The 16,636-nt window shown below is 59.0% G+C and overlaps 2 protein-coding genes across 5 annotated transcripts; both read left to right on the forward strand.

The window, feature by feature from the left end:
* The first annotated feature begins 1,000 nt into the window (after window positions 1-1,000).
* On the forward strand, window positions 1,001-4,570 carry CHKB (choline kinase beta). 3 transcript variants are annotated; one of them, XM_061206247.1, is made up of 11 exons: window positions 1,004-1,450; window positions 1,652-1,760; window positions 2,034-2,237; window positions 2,342-2,475; window positions 2,748-2,843; window positions 3,032-3,090; window positions 3,178-3,259; window positions 3,389-3,497; window positions 3,641-3,744; window positions 4,036-4,117; window positions 4,261-4,570. In XM_061206247.1, the coding sequence occupies exons 1-11, from the start codon at window positions 1,227-1,229 to the stop codon at window positions 4,333-4,335; spliced, it is 1,278 nt and encodes a 425-aa protein (XP_061062230.1). In that variant the 5' UTR covers window positions 1,004-1,226; the 3' UTR covers window positions 4,336-4,570. The 3 variants fall into 3 exon arrangements, with proteins under 3 accessions (XP_061062232.1, XP_061062230.1, XP_061062231.1); XM_061206248.1 differs by having other exon boundaries at window positions 2,034-2,147; XM_061206249.1 differs by lacking the exon at window positions 4,036-4,117 and having other exon boundaries at window positions 1,001-1,450.
* Window positions 4,571-4,664: 94 nt separating this feature from the next.
* On the forward strand, window positions 4,665-13,357 carry CPT1B (carnitine palmitoyltransferase 1B). Of its 2 annotated transcripts, none has more exons than XM_061206245.1 (19): window positions 4,665-5,192; window positions 5,697-5,874; window positions 6,228-6,367; window positions 6,681-6,858; window positions 7,072-7,173; window positions 7,364-7,501; window positions 7,578-7,679; window positions 8,589-8,696; window positions 8,772-8,856; window positions 9,514-9,709; window positions 10,000-10,185; window positions 10,282-10,387; window positions 10,490-10,606; window positions 11,016-11,180; window positions 11,259-11,393; window positions 11,489-11,641; window positions 12,185-12,298; window positions 12,791-12,883; window positions 13,022-13,357. In XM_061206245.1, exons 2-19 carry the CDS (start codon window positions 5,734-5,736, stop codon window positions 13,103-13,105), a joined length of 2,343 nt encoding a protein of 780 aa, XP_061062228.1. In that variant the 5' UTR covers window positions 4,665-5,192; window positions 5,697-5,733; the 3' UTR covers window positions 13,106-13,357. The 2 variants fall into 2 exon arrangements, with proteins under 2 accessions (XP_061062228.1, XP_061062229.1); XM_061206246.1 differs by having other exon boundaries at window positions 7,602-7,679.
* Window positions 13,358-16,636: the final 3,279 nt, after the last annotated feature.

The following is a 16,636-nucleotide window of genomic DNA, read 5'->3' on the forward strand; positions in this document are numbered from 1 at the left end:
CGCTGGGTCCCTTTGGGGAAGGGTTAGAGGAATATTTTTTTATGTACTTATGGTGGCACTGTAGGATCCTTTCTGTAAGAGACCAAGCCTCCCTTTCAACCAGTGGACTCCAGGTCTCAGAACTGGCTCAGACTTCAATACAGAGTGAGGGATCATGATTTCCCATTGCAGTAACTGACATTCGCTTTCTGATCACCATTTCTTGATTTCTTTCTCGTTATTCAAATCAAACACCACTCAGGTCAGCTGTCCATCTATTTCACCCCAAAGAACACCATGGTCCAACAGTGCCACAGATCCCCGTGGATCAGGTCTTCCTGGTCGCCACTCCAGCATGGGGCACAAGAAATGCAAGGAGGCATTTCAAACTGCTGCGGTGGGACAAGGAGACGTGGTGCAGCCCCAGGTGCCTGCTCCAAGGTGTGAGCCTCTCCTCCTGGGCTTGATTTTAGGTCTGGAGGCAAGAGGGGCAGTGGAGCAGGACATGAAGACAGTGGTTTCAAGCAGGGTAACAATAGCGGCGGGCTTCAACTGACAAGGGAGTCTCAGCGGTGAGGAGGGATTTAAGGTTACGCATCCACAAATGTTTATTCGGCACTTACCAGGTGCCCCACACTCTCTCCCTTTCCCCCACACTCAGGACTCGCCACACTCATTCAACGGCCCTCTTCCTTGCCCAACTGCCCCGGGGGCCAAATCTGTCCAGTGAAGGGCTGCCGCCGCCGCTGCCCGCGCTGCCCTGTCCGCTCCCAGACCCTGACGAAGGCCCACCTCGCCTCACGGGCACTTTCCCGGTAACACCGCCCTTACGCGCCGGACCGGCTTCTCAGCCCGGTACGCGCCACCCGCCCACGTGGTTCGCCCACGTGACACGCCACTGCGCCGTGGGCCCGACCGCTCAGGACGCTTCTGATTGGCCCGCGCCATTTCCTGCTTCCGGGTTACGGTCCAAACAGCACTGTCTTTCGAGCGGCCCCTCCAAGAGAGAGAGGCCATTGGTCTTCGCTCTGAGCAGGGGCGGGGCACAGCCTTCGGAACTAGCACCCGGACGAGGGTCTCCGAGACGGCCGAGCGGCGCCGCAAAGAGCCGAATAGAGCCAAGGAGACCCGAGTACGACCGGAGCAGCGCAGGCTGGCCGGAAGCGGAGCCGAGCGCAGCCGGAAGGAGCCGAGCGCGCCCGAAGGGTCTGTGCGCGGCGGGGCGTTGGCCGGGCCAAGCCCCAGCCATGGCGGCCGAGGGGACAGATGTGGCCGGAGGCGGGGCTGTTGGAGGCCGCCTGGCCAAGGACAGCTTGCGGCAGGCTATGTGCCCCGACGCGGCCCCGAACCGGAGGCGCGGCTCGGCGCGGTCGCGAGACGCCGAGCGCCGAGCTTACCAGTGGTGCCGGGAGTACTTGGGCGGGGCCTGGCGCCGAGTACGGCCGGAGGAGCTGAGGGTTGACCCCGTGAGGTGGGAGGTCAGGGGTCAGCCCCTCCTGTGCGCGGGCCGGGGTCAGGCTCAGGCTCGGGCCCTCGGGACACTCAGCGTTCCTGGGCTGGGGCCGGGGGCGGGGCAGGGCCGGGAGCGACGGGGGAGTGCGGGGCGCGGGGGCTGGACGCCGGGCCTGTGGAGCGAATGGCGGGCTGAGCGCGCCCTGCTGTGGGTCTGCAGCGGAGGCCTCAGTAACCTGCTCTTCCGCTGCTCGCTGCCTGACCACCTGTCCAGCGTTGGCGAGGAGCCCCGGGAGGTGCTGCTGCGGCTGTACGGGGCCATCCTGCAGGTGAGGAGGGAGTGAAGGCCGCAGTGGCCTTAGGACCTCTCACCCAAGTGTGGCAGGAGGTATGGTCCCCACTAAGCAGTTGAGGACACTGAGCCTTAGGGGCTAAGTATTTTGTCCATTATGATACTAATGCCTGCGCTCTGGAGCCCCCGGGCAATAGAACAAGAAGTCCCAGATGTGGTGGGAGGAGCAAGAAGACCCTCGCGTGTGTCAGCGCCACTTTGCCTCTGGCCCCTTGTGACCGTGGTCCCTTCGCTGTCTGTTTTCCTTCAGGGAGTGGACTCCTTGGTCCTTGAAAGTGTGATGTTCGCCATCCTTGCAGAGCGGTCACTGGGGCCCCAGCTCTACGGAGTCTTTCCAGAGGGCCGGCTGGAACAGTACATCCCAGTACGAGCCCGGCCCCGACCTCCCCGAAGCATCTCCTTCCCCAGCCCCTATTCCCCTTCCCAATGTCTGCCTTCACATCCCTCACCCCAGGTAGGGAATTTTCCCCAAGCCCTGACTTCCCCCACCTCCATTGCCCCACCCTTCCCCCCTCCTGCCCCAGCCCCTTCACCACCCTGATAGGTTCCTGGGTGCAGAGCCGGCCACTGAAGACGCATGAGCTTCGAGAGCCTGTGTTGTCCGCAGCCATCGCCACGAAGATGGCCCAGTTCCATGGCATGGAAATGCCTTTCACTAAGGAGCCCCACTGGCTATTTGGGACCATGGAGCGGTGAGTCGGGGGCCTCCTCAGGGCTCCTGCACATAGGCTGAACCCTCATGTTGGCAGTTACTACGCTGGGCTGTGACTGAATGCATCTAGTGCTCTGTCCAGCTCTCCAGTTGAGTGGATCAAGTGTCCCACTGTCTAGCATGGTTTCTCACGCAACAGGCTTCCAAATGATTGCCAGACAAGTCATTCGGTGACCGAACGGGTAGGACAGCCTGGCCTGGGGTAGAGGAGAGGGATAGCAGAGTGAGTATATCCTATCCTTTGGGCTTCAGGTATTTAAAGCAGATCCAGGACCTACCCCCCACTGGCCTCCCCCAGATGAACCTGCTGGAGATGTACAGCTTGCAGGACGAGATGGGCAGCCTCAGGTGAGGGCAGGCAGGATGGGGCGGGGGTGGAGGGGTGGGGACAGAAGAGCACAGGAGATGTGCCACGCACCTAGTGGGGTCCTACCCAGGATCTGCTGAAGGCTGGGGTCAAGGCCTAGCCCATGCGGGTGCCTCTGACCCTCCTTTTGTCACTCCTGCTCAGGACCCATGCCCCTGTTCCCCTGCAGGAAGTTGCTAGACTCTACCCCATCACCAGTGGTCTTTTGCCACAATGACATCCAGGAAGGTAGGAGAAGGCATCTGAGTCTCCCAGCCTCAGGTGAGGGGGGCCAGAGGACCCTGCAGTGACCAGAGCCTCACCACATTCCTCCAGGGAACATCTTACTGCTCTCAGAGCCAGAAAACGCTGACGGCCTCATGCTGGTCGACTTCGAGTACAGCAGTTATAACTACAGGTGAGGGTAAGAGGATGGCCTCCCATGGGTCTGTTCCCACAGTGCCGTGGAAAAGCAGACCAGGCCTTCATCTCTGCATCCCAGCTGCCCAGCGTATTTGGGGATTGAGTGTCCACCTTATTCCCTCAGGGGCTTTGACATTGGGAACCATTTTTGTGAGTGGGTTTACGATTACACTCATGAGGAGTGGCCTTTCTACAAAGCGCAGCCTGCAAACTACCCCACCCGGGGACAGCAGGTATGTGGGCCAGAAGCTGGGGAGCAGGACCTGGCTTAGAAGGGAGAAGGAGGTTGAAGTCTGGAAGGAATAGCGAGCAAGGGTGTTAACTGGGAAATGCTCCCCAGTCTCCCCATTTCCTGACTCTTGTCTTTTGATCTCAGCTCCATTTTATTCGCCACTACCTGACGGAGGTAAAGAAAGGTGAGACCATCTCCCGAGAGGAGCAGAGGAAACTGGAAGCAGATTTGCTGGCAGAGGCTAATCGGTGAGGAAAGACATGTGGGGCAGGGGTAGAGCAGGGTGCAGAGGCAAGGGGCAATGTGGCAGGTAGACTCACTGGGCTGCAGGTTAGGTGTCAGTGCAAATTGGGGGCAGGAAACGAGCATGGGGTCTGAGGCTGACGGGGAAGAACAGTTTGAGAGTGGGAAGAGTCAGGACAGGGTCGGGGTTAGGACGATAGGGGAGAAGTTAGAGCTTTGGGGCTTGACCAGCCTGGGGAAGGGGGTTCAGGCAGTGCCAAATGTGCTCTGAACCCCCCTTTTCCTGCCCCCCTCAGGTATGCTCTGGCATCTCATTTCTTTTGGGGTCTCTGGTCCATCCTCCAGGCATCCATGTCCACTATAGAATTTGGTTACTTGGTAAGTAACCAGGTTCGGTGAGTTAGGTGTGGGGGTGGGGAGTAGCAGAGGCCTCGGACCCTCTAGGCCATCTGTGGGCAGACTCGGGGGTGTGGGGTGCTGGTCCCAAGCCTTCTCACCAGTGTGCGGGGTTCCTTCCCTAGGAGTACGCCCAGTCTCGGTTCCAGTTCTACTTCCAGCAGAAGGGACAGCTGACCAGCTTCCACTCCTCATCCTGACTCTCCACCTCCCAACTCCTTGGATTTCTCCGGGAGCCTCCAGGGCAGGACCTTGGAGGGAGGGAGGGACAAAGGGGAGGCCCTGGGGACTGGGCTGAGCCCGAGTGAGACTGGGGTTCAGGAGGCTGACCTCCCCCACCCACCCATCCCGAGTTTGAGCAGGTCCCCACCGCAGGCAAGTGGGCAGAAGCCCTGGGATGTGTACCTTAAGACAATAAACTAGCTTCTTCCTTCACACCGTCCTAACCCTGCTTGGGTGCGGCGGAAAGTACCAACCAAGGATTGCACACAGATTGACAAAGGGACCACTGCTAGGAGCCTCAGTTTCCCCTCCTGAGAAGCGTGGCTGTTGGGTGATCTGGGCTTGAAAGTGGTTAGGGGTCCATTCTGCTCTCCCCCACCCCGGCTCCAGCTTAGAAGTGATAAATACTCAGAGGACGTGGGTCGGGCAGTGGGGAGTTACGGGGTACAAACAGGGCCCGGGGGTGGGGCTGCCCAACCCTGAGCCCTGGAGATCAGGGAACAGGAGGCACAGCTGACACACTGGTGACCTTTTCCCTACATTCGGCTATTTTTAGCTCTAATGCCACCATCCTCACGTGAGACCCGTTGGGCGCCCCAGGCTCTCAGACCTTTGAGCCATCTTCAGCTTGCAGAAACCCGGCTCCCCCCCACTCCTGATTCCCGCCACGGAGCCGGGGTGATTCTGGTTGCTGCCCCCCCAGCTGTTCTCTCAACCCAAATTTGGGAGTGGGTGTCAGGTTCCCGGTGAGGGCGGGACTTAGGTGGCCAGGCCTGAAGGACGTGGGGACACGGGCCAGAGTGTCCCCACAAGCGGACAGGAGCACACCCGAGCCGTGAGTGGAGTTGGGGGGTGGCTCTAGGCTGCCGGCCTGGCCCGGGGCTCTGAGCCGGCAAGGGGGGCGGGGGAGGGGGGTAGAGGCTGGTGCCAGGGTCCCACGTGGCAGTGCTGGGGGTACGCAGACCCCCGCCTCACTCCAGACCAGACCGACTCCGCTTCCGGGGCCCCTCTAGCCCCCACCCCGAGGCTGCCCTTCACTGGGATTCCTGACGTTTTCAAGGCCCTGACCCCCTTCCGATCCCCGCACCATTGCGCGAAGGTTCTGCGGCGGTTGGCAAGGCTGGGGGGCCAGGGGTGGGGCCTCGGCGCTGCGGGTGGCCGACCCAGGGCGGATGGGGAGGGGGGCGCGGCCAGTGGCCGGGGGCGGAGCCTCGGCGCTGCGGGTGGCCGACCCAGGGCGGAAGGGGAGGGGGGCGGGCTGGGGGCGAAGCCAGTGGCCGGGGGCGGGGCCTCGGCGCGGGCGGCAGAGCTGCCCGCACACCCTCCTGCCACCTCCCAGGTGCCCAGCAACTCCCAGGTGCCTAGCAACCCACAGGATGGCGGAAGCGCACCAGGCTGTGGCCTTCCAGTTCACGGTGACGCCAGAGGGGGTCGACTTCCGGCTCAGTCGGGAGGCCCTGAAACACATCTACCTGTCTGGCATCAACTCCTGGAAGAGACGCCTGATCCGCATCAAGGTGGGCGCAGGTGGTTCTGGTCTCTTCCAGCAGGTGCAGAATCGAGCCTTCCAGGGAGGCAGAGGCTAGGTGTCAGCTGCTGCCCTTTGTCAAGGTCCTCCACCCCCACCTCAGCTGGCAGCTCTACGGAGTGACAGGCTCCAGCAGTGCAGAAATCAGAGGGGTGCTCAAGGCGTGGAGAGGAGATGGGTGTGCAGGAAGCGTCAGTGGGACACAGTAATCCGGTGCTGCAGGTGTGGGAGTGTGGAGGGGGGGCCACCAGACGTGAAGGAGAAGTGAAAACAGGCAAAGACTTCATAGGCGCCTGCTTACCCCAGTCCTTGCTCTGTGAGCATGCCTGTTTCTGCCCACAGAATGGCATCCTCAGGGGTGTGTACCCTGGCAGCCCCACCAGCTGGCTGGTCGTCGTCATGACAACACTGGGTTCCTCCTACTGCAACGTGGACATCTCCATGGGGCTTATCTGTTTTATCCAGAGATGGCTTCCTGAGGGGTAAGAAGTGGGGCCATGAGAAAGGGCTGGGTGGGCTCCAAGGCCAAGGTTCCTGAGCTGGGCAGTTACAGGACAACAGCCATTGGAGGTAATAGGGGCAGCCCTCCCCGGGGGCGACCACCATCTCAGTCCCTACTTCTGTAACTTTGCGTGTGATGCACTCAGAGGCTCAGATGTGAGTGTGTCCAGGGAGTTTTTCCTCCTTTAGTGTCTCCCCCAAGGTGGCTCACATACATCGGGACTGCAGGGTCAGAATCTCCCTGAGGTTGGTCTCGAGTGGACCCCCCTGCAGTCCTCTCCCCTTCTCTGATAGATGTGGCCCCTACCGGACCCCACAGACCCGGACACTTCTCAGCGTGGCCATCTTCTCCACGGGGGTCTGGATGATGGGCATCCTCTTCTTCCGCCAAACCCTGAAACTGCTGCTTTCCTACCACGGTTGGATGTTTGAGATGCACGGCCAGACCAGCCACTTCACCAAAGTCTGGGCTGTGAGCAGAAGCTGGTGGAGGGGTCCAGGCATCGGGTTTGAGACCCCAGGGCCTCACTTTGGGTTCTGAGCTGGAGGGGACAGTCAGGCGGGTCACTGGTGCCTGGCGGGGTTTGTCCCGGTTCTGAGGGTCTGGGGCAGCCCCTCCAGTGGTTGCTAGTTTCCATTCTTTCCCCCGGCTTCCCCCTCAGCATTCTCCACTCTGTACCCCCAGATGTGTGTCCGCCTTCTGTCCGGCCGGCGGCCCATGCTCTACAGCTTCCAGACATCTCTGCCCAAGTTGCCCGTGCCCAGCGTGTCAGCCACAATTCATCGGGTGAGGGCCTGGGTCAGACATCCCAGTGGGCAGGGCAGGCCGCACTCAGAGGACTTATCCAAACATAAGGGACTGTCCCCTACAAAGAGTCGGCTTGAGAGGGAGCAATGGGGCTGGGCTTGGAAGAAGGTCAGGACAGAGGCAGCTCTTGCTGACTGGCCCTCACACGGGCAATAACTTGGCTGGACAGTACCTAGAATCCGTGAAACACTTATTGGATGACAAGGAATATTACCGAATGGAGATGCTGGCCAAGGAATTCCAGGAGAAGACTGCCCCCAGGCTGCAGAAGTACCTGGTGCTCAAGTCATGGTGGGCAACCAATTATGTGAGTTCTACCTCCTGGGCTTACCCTCACCCACCCTGTGTCCTGGCTGCTCACACCCCACCCTCCTCCGCCCCAGCTCCAACCTCCCACCCACCCACAGGTGAGCGACTGGTGGGAAGAGTACGTCTACCTTAAAGGCAGGACGCCCCTCATGGTGAACAGCAACTATTATGTCATGGTAAGGGCTAGAGCCACACGGGCTCCTGTGTGCTCAGCTCTGTCCCCGGCTCTGGCCTCAGGGCAAGGAACCTGGAGGACAGTTCAGAGCCCTAGTGGTGGTTTCTGTAGGCAAGTGGGGGTTCTGAAGTGAGGCCGGAAGGAGAGGGAAGATGCGGGGTGGTCATATCCTGGAAGCATAGTCAGGAAGCAGCTCACAGGCGACGGGGATACTGAGGATGTGGAGAGCCCGGTAGACGCCATAGCCTGATACTGTCACTCCCAGAGTTCCTCAGGCTCAGTGTCCTGCCCAGCTCAGGCTCTCTCACTTCCTTCCTTGTTCCCTCGCTGGCTTTCCAGCCACAGCTTCCCAGCCGTCCTGATGCCATTACCAGGAAACTTCCTTAAACGTGTCTTAAGCAGATCCAGAGCTGCTTCTCATAGAGCTCAGGGGGTCACTGTCGATCCCTATCCCACGTGACTGGCCCTTTTCCTGCTCCTAGTACAAGACTGTGCACAGCCAGCTGGGAGAGGCTGCCCAGCCACTGCCCTGTGCACCTCTTTGCTCTCCCACTTCCAAAGCACGTTTCAAGTAGCATGCTGGCATTCCCTTCCTCCACAAAGCTGTCTTTCCAGAAACCTATATGCAACTTGTCTAGACCAGAGATTTGAAGCTGTTTTATAGTGCCAGAACTCCTTCCTCAAAGAAAAATAAACAAAACATCAACAAATATCATGGGTTTGGAAAAGCAGCTCAGGTCGAAGCCAGGGCAGGGGGTTATCTGATCAGTTGTGCATTTCACCTCTTGTACTCGGTTCTCAGAGGGTGTGCAGGATGGACTGGGTAAAGGGGGCAAGACACCCCAGACAGAGAGATGCCACTGTGCACACCTGTCGCAGCCTCCTTGCAGGCTCTGCTCTCTCCCTGTAGGACTTAGTGCTTGTCAAGAACGCAGACGTGCAGGCAGCCCGCTTGGGAAACATTGTCCACGCCATGATCAAGTATCGCCATAAACTGGACCGTGAAGAGATCAAGCCTGTGAGTTGTGTTGGGGGTGAGGGCGTGACCGGGAGAGGAGGCCTGCGTCTGAGCCGTGCTGGGCCTTCCTCCTAGGTGATGGTGCTGGGCATCGTGCCCATGTGCTCCTACCAGATGGAGAGGATGTTCAACACCACTCGGATCCCGGGGAAGGACACAGGTACTAGGCCGTGGCTGGGCGCCCGCGCTGGGGCCACAGGACGGAGGCCGCTCCTTCCCAGCTGTGGGCCCACCATGGCCAGATGCCCTACTGCCTGCTGGTCACCAAGCGTCCTCAGTGTCTCAGGGCCACGTAACTGCGAAAAATAGTCAGTTTGTGGCCGATACTAGACACCTGCTGTTTACAGGCACGGTGCTAGTACTGGGACCCTGGGAGACCCAGGTCAGAGCCCCTCCCCTGCAGGGGCTCACAGTTAGGCAGTCTCCCGCGCAAAGAGCAACAGGAGACCTAGTGGAGCTCCCCGCTCAAGGAGCCTGTAGGGGAGGAGGGGCGGGCTCGCCCAGGGCCCCCAGGGCCGCCAAGCAGCACCCGCATTTCTGATGCCAGGACAGTCTGTGGGATTTCCTAGAGCTTTGGTTTCCTCTTCTGTGAAATGCCTCATGGGACTGTGGTTGGCATTAAATGACAGACAGGGAGGCTCAGGGCATGGGGCCTGGCTTGGTGCCAGCAGATTCTGCCCAGGGAAGGGGCAGGGAGGCCAGGCGGAGGGTCCATGCGGTCACCCGATGTGAGGCTGGGGGGCCATCCTGAGTGGCATGGGGGGAGGGAGGAGCTCCCTACCTTCCCGCCTGAGCCCACCCATGGCCTCTGCCCCAGATGTGCTACAGCACCTCACAGACAGCAGGCACGTAGCTGTCTACCACAAGGGCCGCTTCTTCAAGTTGTGGCTCTATGAGGGCTCCCGCCTGCTCAAGCCTCGGGACCTGGAGATGCAGTTCCAGAGGATCCTGGATGACCCCTCCCCGCCCCAGCCTGGGGAGGAGAAACTGGCGGCCCTCACCGCAGGGGGAAGGTATTGGGGCCCAGGTTCAGGCGCCGTGAGGAGAGGAGTTGGGTCCTGTGTGCCACCCTGGAACTCGGCCAGAGCCCTCACCAAGGGAGGAGCGTGGGCCCCAGCGTCCTCTGCGTAAACCAGGACCTGCGGCCGTGAGGGGCGCTGGTGGTAACGGCAGGAGGGTAGCTGCTGTGACCTCTAACTGCTGGTGGCTAGATGGGGGTGTGTGGAGGGGGGGGACACAGATCCTGGGAGGTGCCCTCATGCCCACAGGGGCCCCCCCGCTCACTCTGCCCTCGCGCCCTCAGAGCGGAGTGGGCTCAGGTACGCCAGGCCTTCTTCGGCTCCGGCAAGAACAAGGCTGCCCTGGATGCCATCGAGCGCGCTGCTTTCTTTGTGGCTCTGGATGAGGAGTCTCACCGCTATGACCCCGAAGACGAGGCCAGCCTCAGCCTCTACGGCAAGGCCCTGCTGCACGGCAGCTGCTACAACAGGTACCGCACCCCCAGCTCCACTGCACGGCCCACCCCACCCACCCCCGGGCTCCTCCCCCTGCCCCCGCACCGCTGCCCCATCTCCTCCCGCTGCAGGTGGTTCGACAAGTCCTTCACTCTCATCGCTTTCAAGAATGGCCAGCTGGGCCTCAACACAGAACACGCGTGGGCAGACGCCCCTATCATAGGGCACCTCTGGGAGGTAGCAGGCCCTGGGAGGGGTCCCGCAGGGCAGGGGCGGGGCGGGGCGGGCACGGGGGCAGCCGGGCAAGGACGGCCTCTCAGCCTGACCTTGCCCCTGCAGTTTGTCCTGGGCACCGACAGCTTCGACCTGGGCTACACAGAGACTGGGCACTGTCTGGGCAAACCCAACGCTGTGCTGGCCCCCCCCCAGCGGCTGCAGTGGGACATTCCTGAGCAGGTGGGGGCCGAGAAGGGCCGGGGTGGGGGCGCGAGCGAGACAAGTGTCTGAGATGCCCTGCGGCCCTCCCCTCTGCCCCAGCCCCACCCCCACCCTCAGGGGAAGGGTCCAGACTGGCTACAGGGAGAATAGAGATCCCAGGACCATTTCGGGGCTGGAGGAGGTCATGAGGTGTGAGCTCGTGTCCGGGGAGCACCTGTCAGCGCCTTCCTCCCCGACAAAGCCCAGCCAGGCATCTGTGCTGATGCCCCTGGCTTGGCCTTTGCGTCTCCTCCTCCTGAGGATGTCAAGCATACTGAGGCCTACCCAGCCTTGCCTTCATCCGTTGCTAACCCTCAGGCCTCCTGGACGTGACCCTGGAGTCCTCCTGGAGAGCTCTGCCCCAGCTGACCCCTCCGTGTCTCGGCAGTGCCAGGCAGTCATCGAGAGCTCCTACCGGGTGGCCAAGGCGCTGGCTGACGACGTGGAATTGTACTGCTTCCAGTTCTTGCCCTTTGGCAAAGGCCTCATCAAGAAGTGCCGGACCAGCCCTGACGCCTTCGTGCAGATCGCCCTGCAGCTGGCACACTTCCGGGTAGGAGCCCCAGGCCACCGAGCAGGCGGGGGTGGCACCAGGGCACACCTGCAAGATTCACCCCTCTGTGTTCCCTAGGACAGAGGCAGGCTCTGCCTGACCTACGAAGCCTCGATGACCAGGATGTTCCGGGAGGGACGGACGGAGACCGTACGCTCCTGCACTTGCGAGTCCACAGCCTTCGTTCGGGCCATGGCGCAGGGGCGCCACCTGGTGAGCCCCCCACGGCCTCGTGCTGACGTGCCCGCTCGGCCTCCTGCCTGCTCGAGGGTCAGGGCTACTCTTCACTGCTCCATTTCTGCCCCCAGAAAGCAGACCTCCAAGATCTGTTCCGGAAAGCTGCTGAGAAGCACCAGAATATGTACCGCCTGGCCATGACGGGGGCTGGGATTGACAGGCACCTCTTCTGCCTTTACGTGGTCTCCAAGTACCTGGGGGTCAAGTCCCCTTTCCTGGCCGAGGTCAGTGTCGATGGGCGTGTCCTCTGTGCTCAGGCCCTCTCCCGGTGGGTCTCGGCCTGTCTTCTGTCTGGACAGCTGGGGCCGGTGTTCCCGCCCCACACCGCACCCAGGCCTGTGGACTGGCGCCAAGCAGCAGCCTCCCCCTCGTAGAGTTGCTGTTGGCGCCAGGGGGGAGGGACAGACAAGCACGATGTGTCAGGTGGTGGCAGCGCTCGTGAGAGAAGGGCAGAGGCTCCGGCGAATCGGGGCGTCCAGGTGGAGGGAACCTCCAGTGCCCGGACGCTGACACTGAGGCAGGGGTGTGGGGTGTGGGAGGGGCAGCAGGAGGGGTGGGGGGCGGAGCCAGGGGACGGACAGGCAGGTCCCCTGATGGAGGGTTTTGTGCAGAGGCTGTGATGGTGAGAATAGCCTAGGGGACCGTGGAGAGCAATCAGGAAGGTCCTGCGTCCTGTCCCTTCTGCATCCTTAGCCAGGACAGTGCCAGGCTCACGCACCTGTCCGCGGGTGTGCGTGGCACCTGACTGCCGGGCCTCCCTGTTGCAGGTGCTCTCAGAACCCTGGCGCCTCTCCACCAGCCAGACTGCTCAATTCCAGATCCGCATGTTTGACCCAAACCAGTACCCCAATCACCTGGGCGCTGGCGGTGGCTTTGGCCCTGTAAGTGCCCTTGACGGTGGACAGGTGGGAAGGGCCAGGGGCCGGGCTGTCAGGGGAGAGTGCAGGGCCTCGAGGAGGTCAGACCAGAGGCAGGAGCACAGCCCTGGACCTGCCCTGCCTGCAAACAGGATCGGTACCTGTCGACCCCAGCAAGAAAGGTGGCTGGGACCCCACCCGTGTTGACACCCACTGCTGAAGTGACCCTGCCTGGGGCTTCTGTACCCTCTGAAGTGGGCTTATGGAGAGAGTCCAATCTCCCACTGAGACACTCACGTGGGCTAGTTTGTCGGGGAGCTAAAGACCCCCTGCCAATGTGAGGGGGGCCTCCGGAGGGAACCTGAGGTGGGGTCTTCTCTTCTGTTTTCATACTGTTTCCTGGGGATGGGCCCTTCCTGTGAATCTTGTGGGCAGAGCAAGGATAACATCAGCTTGGCTTCCAGATCCTCAAGGTTCAGTTCACCTCTTCTTCTTCACCCCTTGTGCTGCCCTCAGGTAGCTAATGACGGCTACGGGGTTTCCTACATGATCGCGGGTGAGAACACCATCTTCTTCCACGTCTCCAGCAAGTTCTCAAGCTCAGAGACAGTGAGTGTCTCCTGCTCCCACTCAGCCTGAGGAGGGGTCGCCCCCCAGGGCATGTCTGGCGGGGGAAGAATCCTTCCCTGTGGGGACAGAGGGGCGGGGGCTCACCTGGAGGTTGGTCTGAGCTCTTGACTCCCACAGAATGCCCAGCGCTTTGGGAACCACATCCGCCAAGCTCTGCTGGACATCGCTGATCTTTTCCAAGTTCCCAAGGCTGACAGCTGAGGGCTGGAGAAATGCCAGCTGCCCTTCTGTCCCCACATTGTGGAGGAAGGGGCCTGTGGTCCACTTGCAGGCACAGCGGTGGCCGTGCACAGGTGCCCAGGCCCCAAGGGCACCTCTGGAAGCAGGTGCTCCCTGGGCAGGCGCTGCTCCCTGAGGGATCAAGTGGTGGAGGTAGGGCTGCAGCAGGGAGGGGATCTTCTTTTTTTTTTTTTTCTTGCTAGATGTTAATAAAAATAAGGCTGTATAATTCTATTTTAGCCCTTAAGTACCTGTGTTTTTTGGTGGGGGAACTAGGAGGCCCTTCCCCTGCTCCGGCCTCAGGCCAGGGATGTGGCAAGGGAAGGTCTAGGGCTGGAGACTATTTGTGAGAGGTTCTGACCTGCTTTGAAAGGTGGGTCTCTGCTGTCCACACCCACATACGCACTTGGAATAAATTCTTGCTTCAGAACCTCCACCTGTTCCCTGGGGCCATTTCTGTTTGTCTCCTGGAGAGTGGGGCCCTCTGTGTACGGACATGTCCTCTGCACCCCCTTGGGCTGGAGCACAGCTCTGTAGAGGCCCTCGGCATAGGGAGGAGCTGCAGTCCCAGGCCTGAGGTCTGGGTGCCAGGTGGTCATGTCTGTGCGAGGGCGCACAGGATAATCTGGAGCAACAGATGCTCCTTCCCTTGGGTCGGCTTTTTGATTAAAATAATACTACGAGTAAACAAAAAGTTATTATGGAAAGTCTAAGCAGGTACTCGATTACTATTGCTGCATGCCTAAACGAATCTACATCTCATTACTCTGCTAGGCGCTGAGAACCGGACATGAATTAGATACACTCCCAGGCCTTCTCTTATTAACCAGTGTTTATTGAGCAACCACTGTCTACTTGGCTCCGTGCTGGGGATTCAGTGGTGAACAAGGCACCCCCTGCACACGGGGAATTCACTACTCAGTGAGGCAAGCATGGATCAGGGGATGGAGCCGGTGGCAGGGAATCCAGGCTCTTGAATAATCCATTTAGCAAATACTTACTAAGTGCTACAGTGTGCTAAGCTCTGGGATACAGCAGTGAACAAAACTGGCAAAAACAATCCTTCCCTGTGCGGCTTAGAGTCTAGTGAGGGAGACAGGCAATAACGAAGAAGAATGAGCAAATGACATAGTAAGTCAGAGGGCAGTAAGTGCTAAGAAGAAAAGTAAGGGGAGGGAGCAATGGAGGAGTGGATGGCAATTTCAGACAGGGTGGCAGAGGCAGGCCTTCCTGAGGGGGGCCATTTGACTCAGACCAGCAGGAGATGAGGGTGCAATCCATGTATGTACCTGAGGGCGGGGTATTCCTGGCCAAGGGGGCAGCAACAGCCAATGCTTCGGGGTGGGAGGAGCTGCCGTGGTGCAGGAACAGTACCCGAGGGCCTGTGGCTGGCGTGGAGTCGGGAGCAGCAGGAGGGGAGAGGTGGGGCGGCGCAGCGAGGGCCTCGGAGGCCAGGCTCTGGGTTCTCCAAATGGCGGGGGAAGCCGCCGGGGCTGGAGCAGAGGGTGACATAACCTGTTGTAAATTTTTAATGGGATCACTCTGGCTAACCAGAATGATATTAGAACAAAGTCGGGTGCAGTCAGGATACAAGCAAGAAGGCCTAGCAGAGGGTACTGCTCATGGTGGTGGCAGAGTTGGGAGAAATGACGGGACTTAAACTAAGGGATGGAGATTCAGGATGCTAGGGAGCCCTCGAAGATAATTCATGTTTTCTATTTGGGTGACTGGGTGATTAAATAAGATTTTTAAATGTTGAGTTTAACATACCTATAAGAAATATTTGTGAAAATGTCTCATAGACTCTTGAAAATATAAATTGAAAGAAAGGAGATTTAGGTTCCTGATAATAGCTTTGAAGGTTGTTAGAACACTGAGAACATGAGAAGATTCCCAGGACAGAGGCTTCTAACCTCTTTTGAGTCTCTGTGAGAAGCTTATAAAAATAAATCTATGCTCACAAAATGGTACATTCCGTATCAGAGCTTTCCTGGGCTTCCAAAAGTATCATCACAGACCTTTGCCTCTCTGGTGCCTGCGTGACCTACCCTGGGAAACTGTCTGGGATCTGGTAGGCTTCTGGGAGACATCAGCTTGCCCAGGCCTGGGAGAACAGTGAGCAGAGATTCCAACAAGCTGGCTTTTAATTAATGTTAAAATTCAGTCAAAATTCTTTTATCTGATTTGTTCTTGGTTGAAATAAGAGAAGAAAACACAGTGCCAAACCAGGGTATAAACTTCTGGTGACCACCCACCAAATGCAAATCTGCATTAGTACCCCAGAGGTGTGCAGATCTGCATTAGTTAAGGCTAGTAGCCATAACAGATAAAGCTTGAAATCTCAATGGCTTAACCCAATAGAAGTTTAATTCTTGTTCACTTGGCTGAGAGGAAGACTCTGCTCCATGCCATTATTCAAAGACTTGGCTGTTAGAGGTCCTACCTTCCTCAGGTAGCTCCCAATTTGCCTTGGACATCAACATCCCGCAAGTACACGGAGGAGAGAGAGGGCTCACTCATGGGGGGCTTTTATGGACTCAGCCTGGTAGTGATACAGAGCATTTCTACCCACATCCCACCAGCCAGGACTCATACTGCAAGGGAGGCTGGGAAATGTAGTCTAGCTGTGTGCCCAGGACATAAAGGAAACATTTGATGAACAGTTAGCCAGTTTCGGATGCACAAGGGTATGGGCAGACCAGACAGATGTCTCTGGACTCCCTGAGGGCCCATCCTTCTTGGCCTGGGCTCTGCAGGGTGTTTCAGACGCCCACCTCCACCTGCTGGGCCCTCACATTCCAGACCAACTGATCTTCTCTGAGTCTCTTTCGCTCCCCCACAAGAACCCTGAGCCCCAGCTTCACTCTCCATTCCTGAAGGAGGCAGGCACATCCACACCCTTGCCTTTGCCGAACCTCCTGCCTGGAATCCTGTGCCGTTGTTTCTCAGCCTGGTAAACTCCTACTCTTCCCTGAAGCTGCCTTCATTACCCCTCAGAATTATTCCTGATTCATGTTTTTCTGGGGTGCTGTAACAGAAATCAGCTCTAGAAAGTCTAAGCAAATGGTGGAATGATTGGAAGTGTGCAGGTGGCTCACAGGTAGGAAGCAACAGCTGGAGAACCAGATTCAGAAGGGGAAGGAGCCTTGGAGAACCAGATTCAGAAGGGGAAGGAGGCCGGCAGCTTGGAGAGGGGACGTGGCCCAGACAGCCGACTCCTCAAGAGAGAGACGAGTCCGCGCTCTATGCCCAGAACTGTCTGGCTCAGCTCCAGCTGTATTTCCTACTCTGCGATCAGTTTGCTAAGGATCGGAATCCCTGAGAGAAAATGCAGTGGGTCCCAGGTTTGTCAGGAATCTCAAAGAGTTCAAGGTATTCAAAACCGAAGTTAACAACCTCCCAAACTGGCTTCTCTGCCACTCTTCCCCGTCTCAGCCGGCGGTGTCACCCTCCAGCGACTCAGCCATTCCTTCTTTCTCCCTCCCTTCCCACATTACGAAGCTTTGTCAAGGC

Source organism: Eubalaena glacialis, chromosome 11 (assembly GCF_028564815.1).
Source record: "Eubalaena glacialis isolate mEubGla1 chromosome 11, mEubGla1.1.hap2.+ XY, whole genome shotgun sequence".
Lineage (NCBI taxonomy): Eukaryota > Metazoa > Chordata > Mammalia > Artiodactyla > Balaenidae > Eubalaena > Eubalaena glacialis.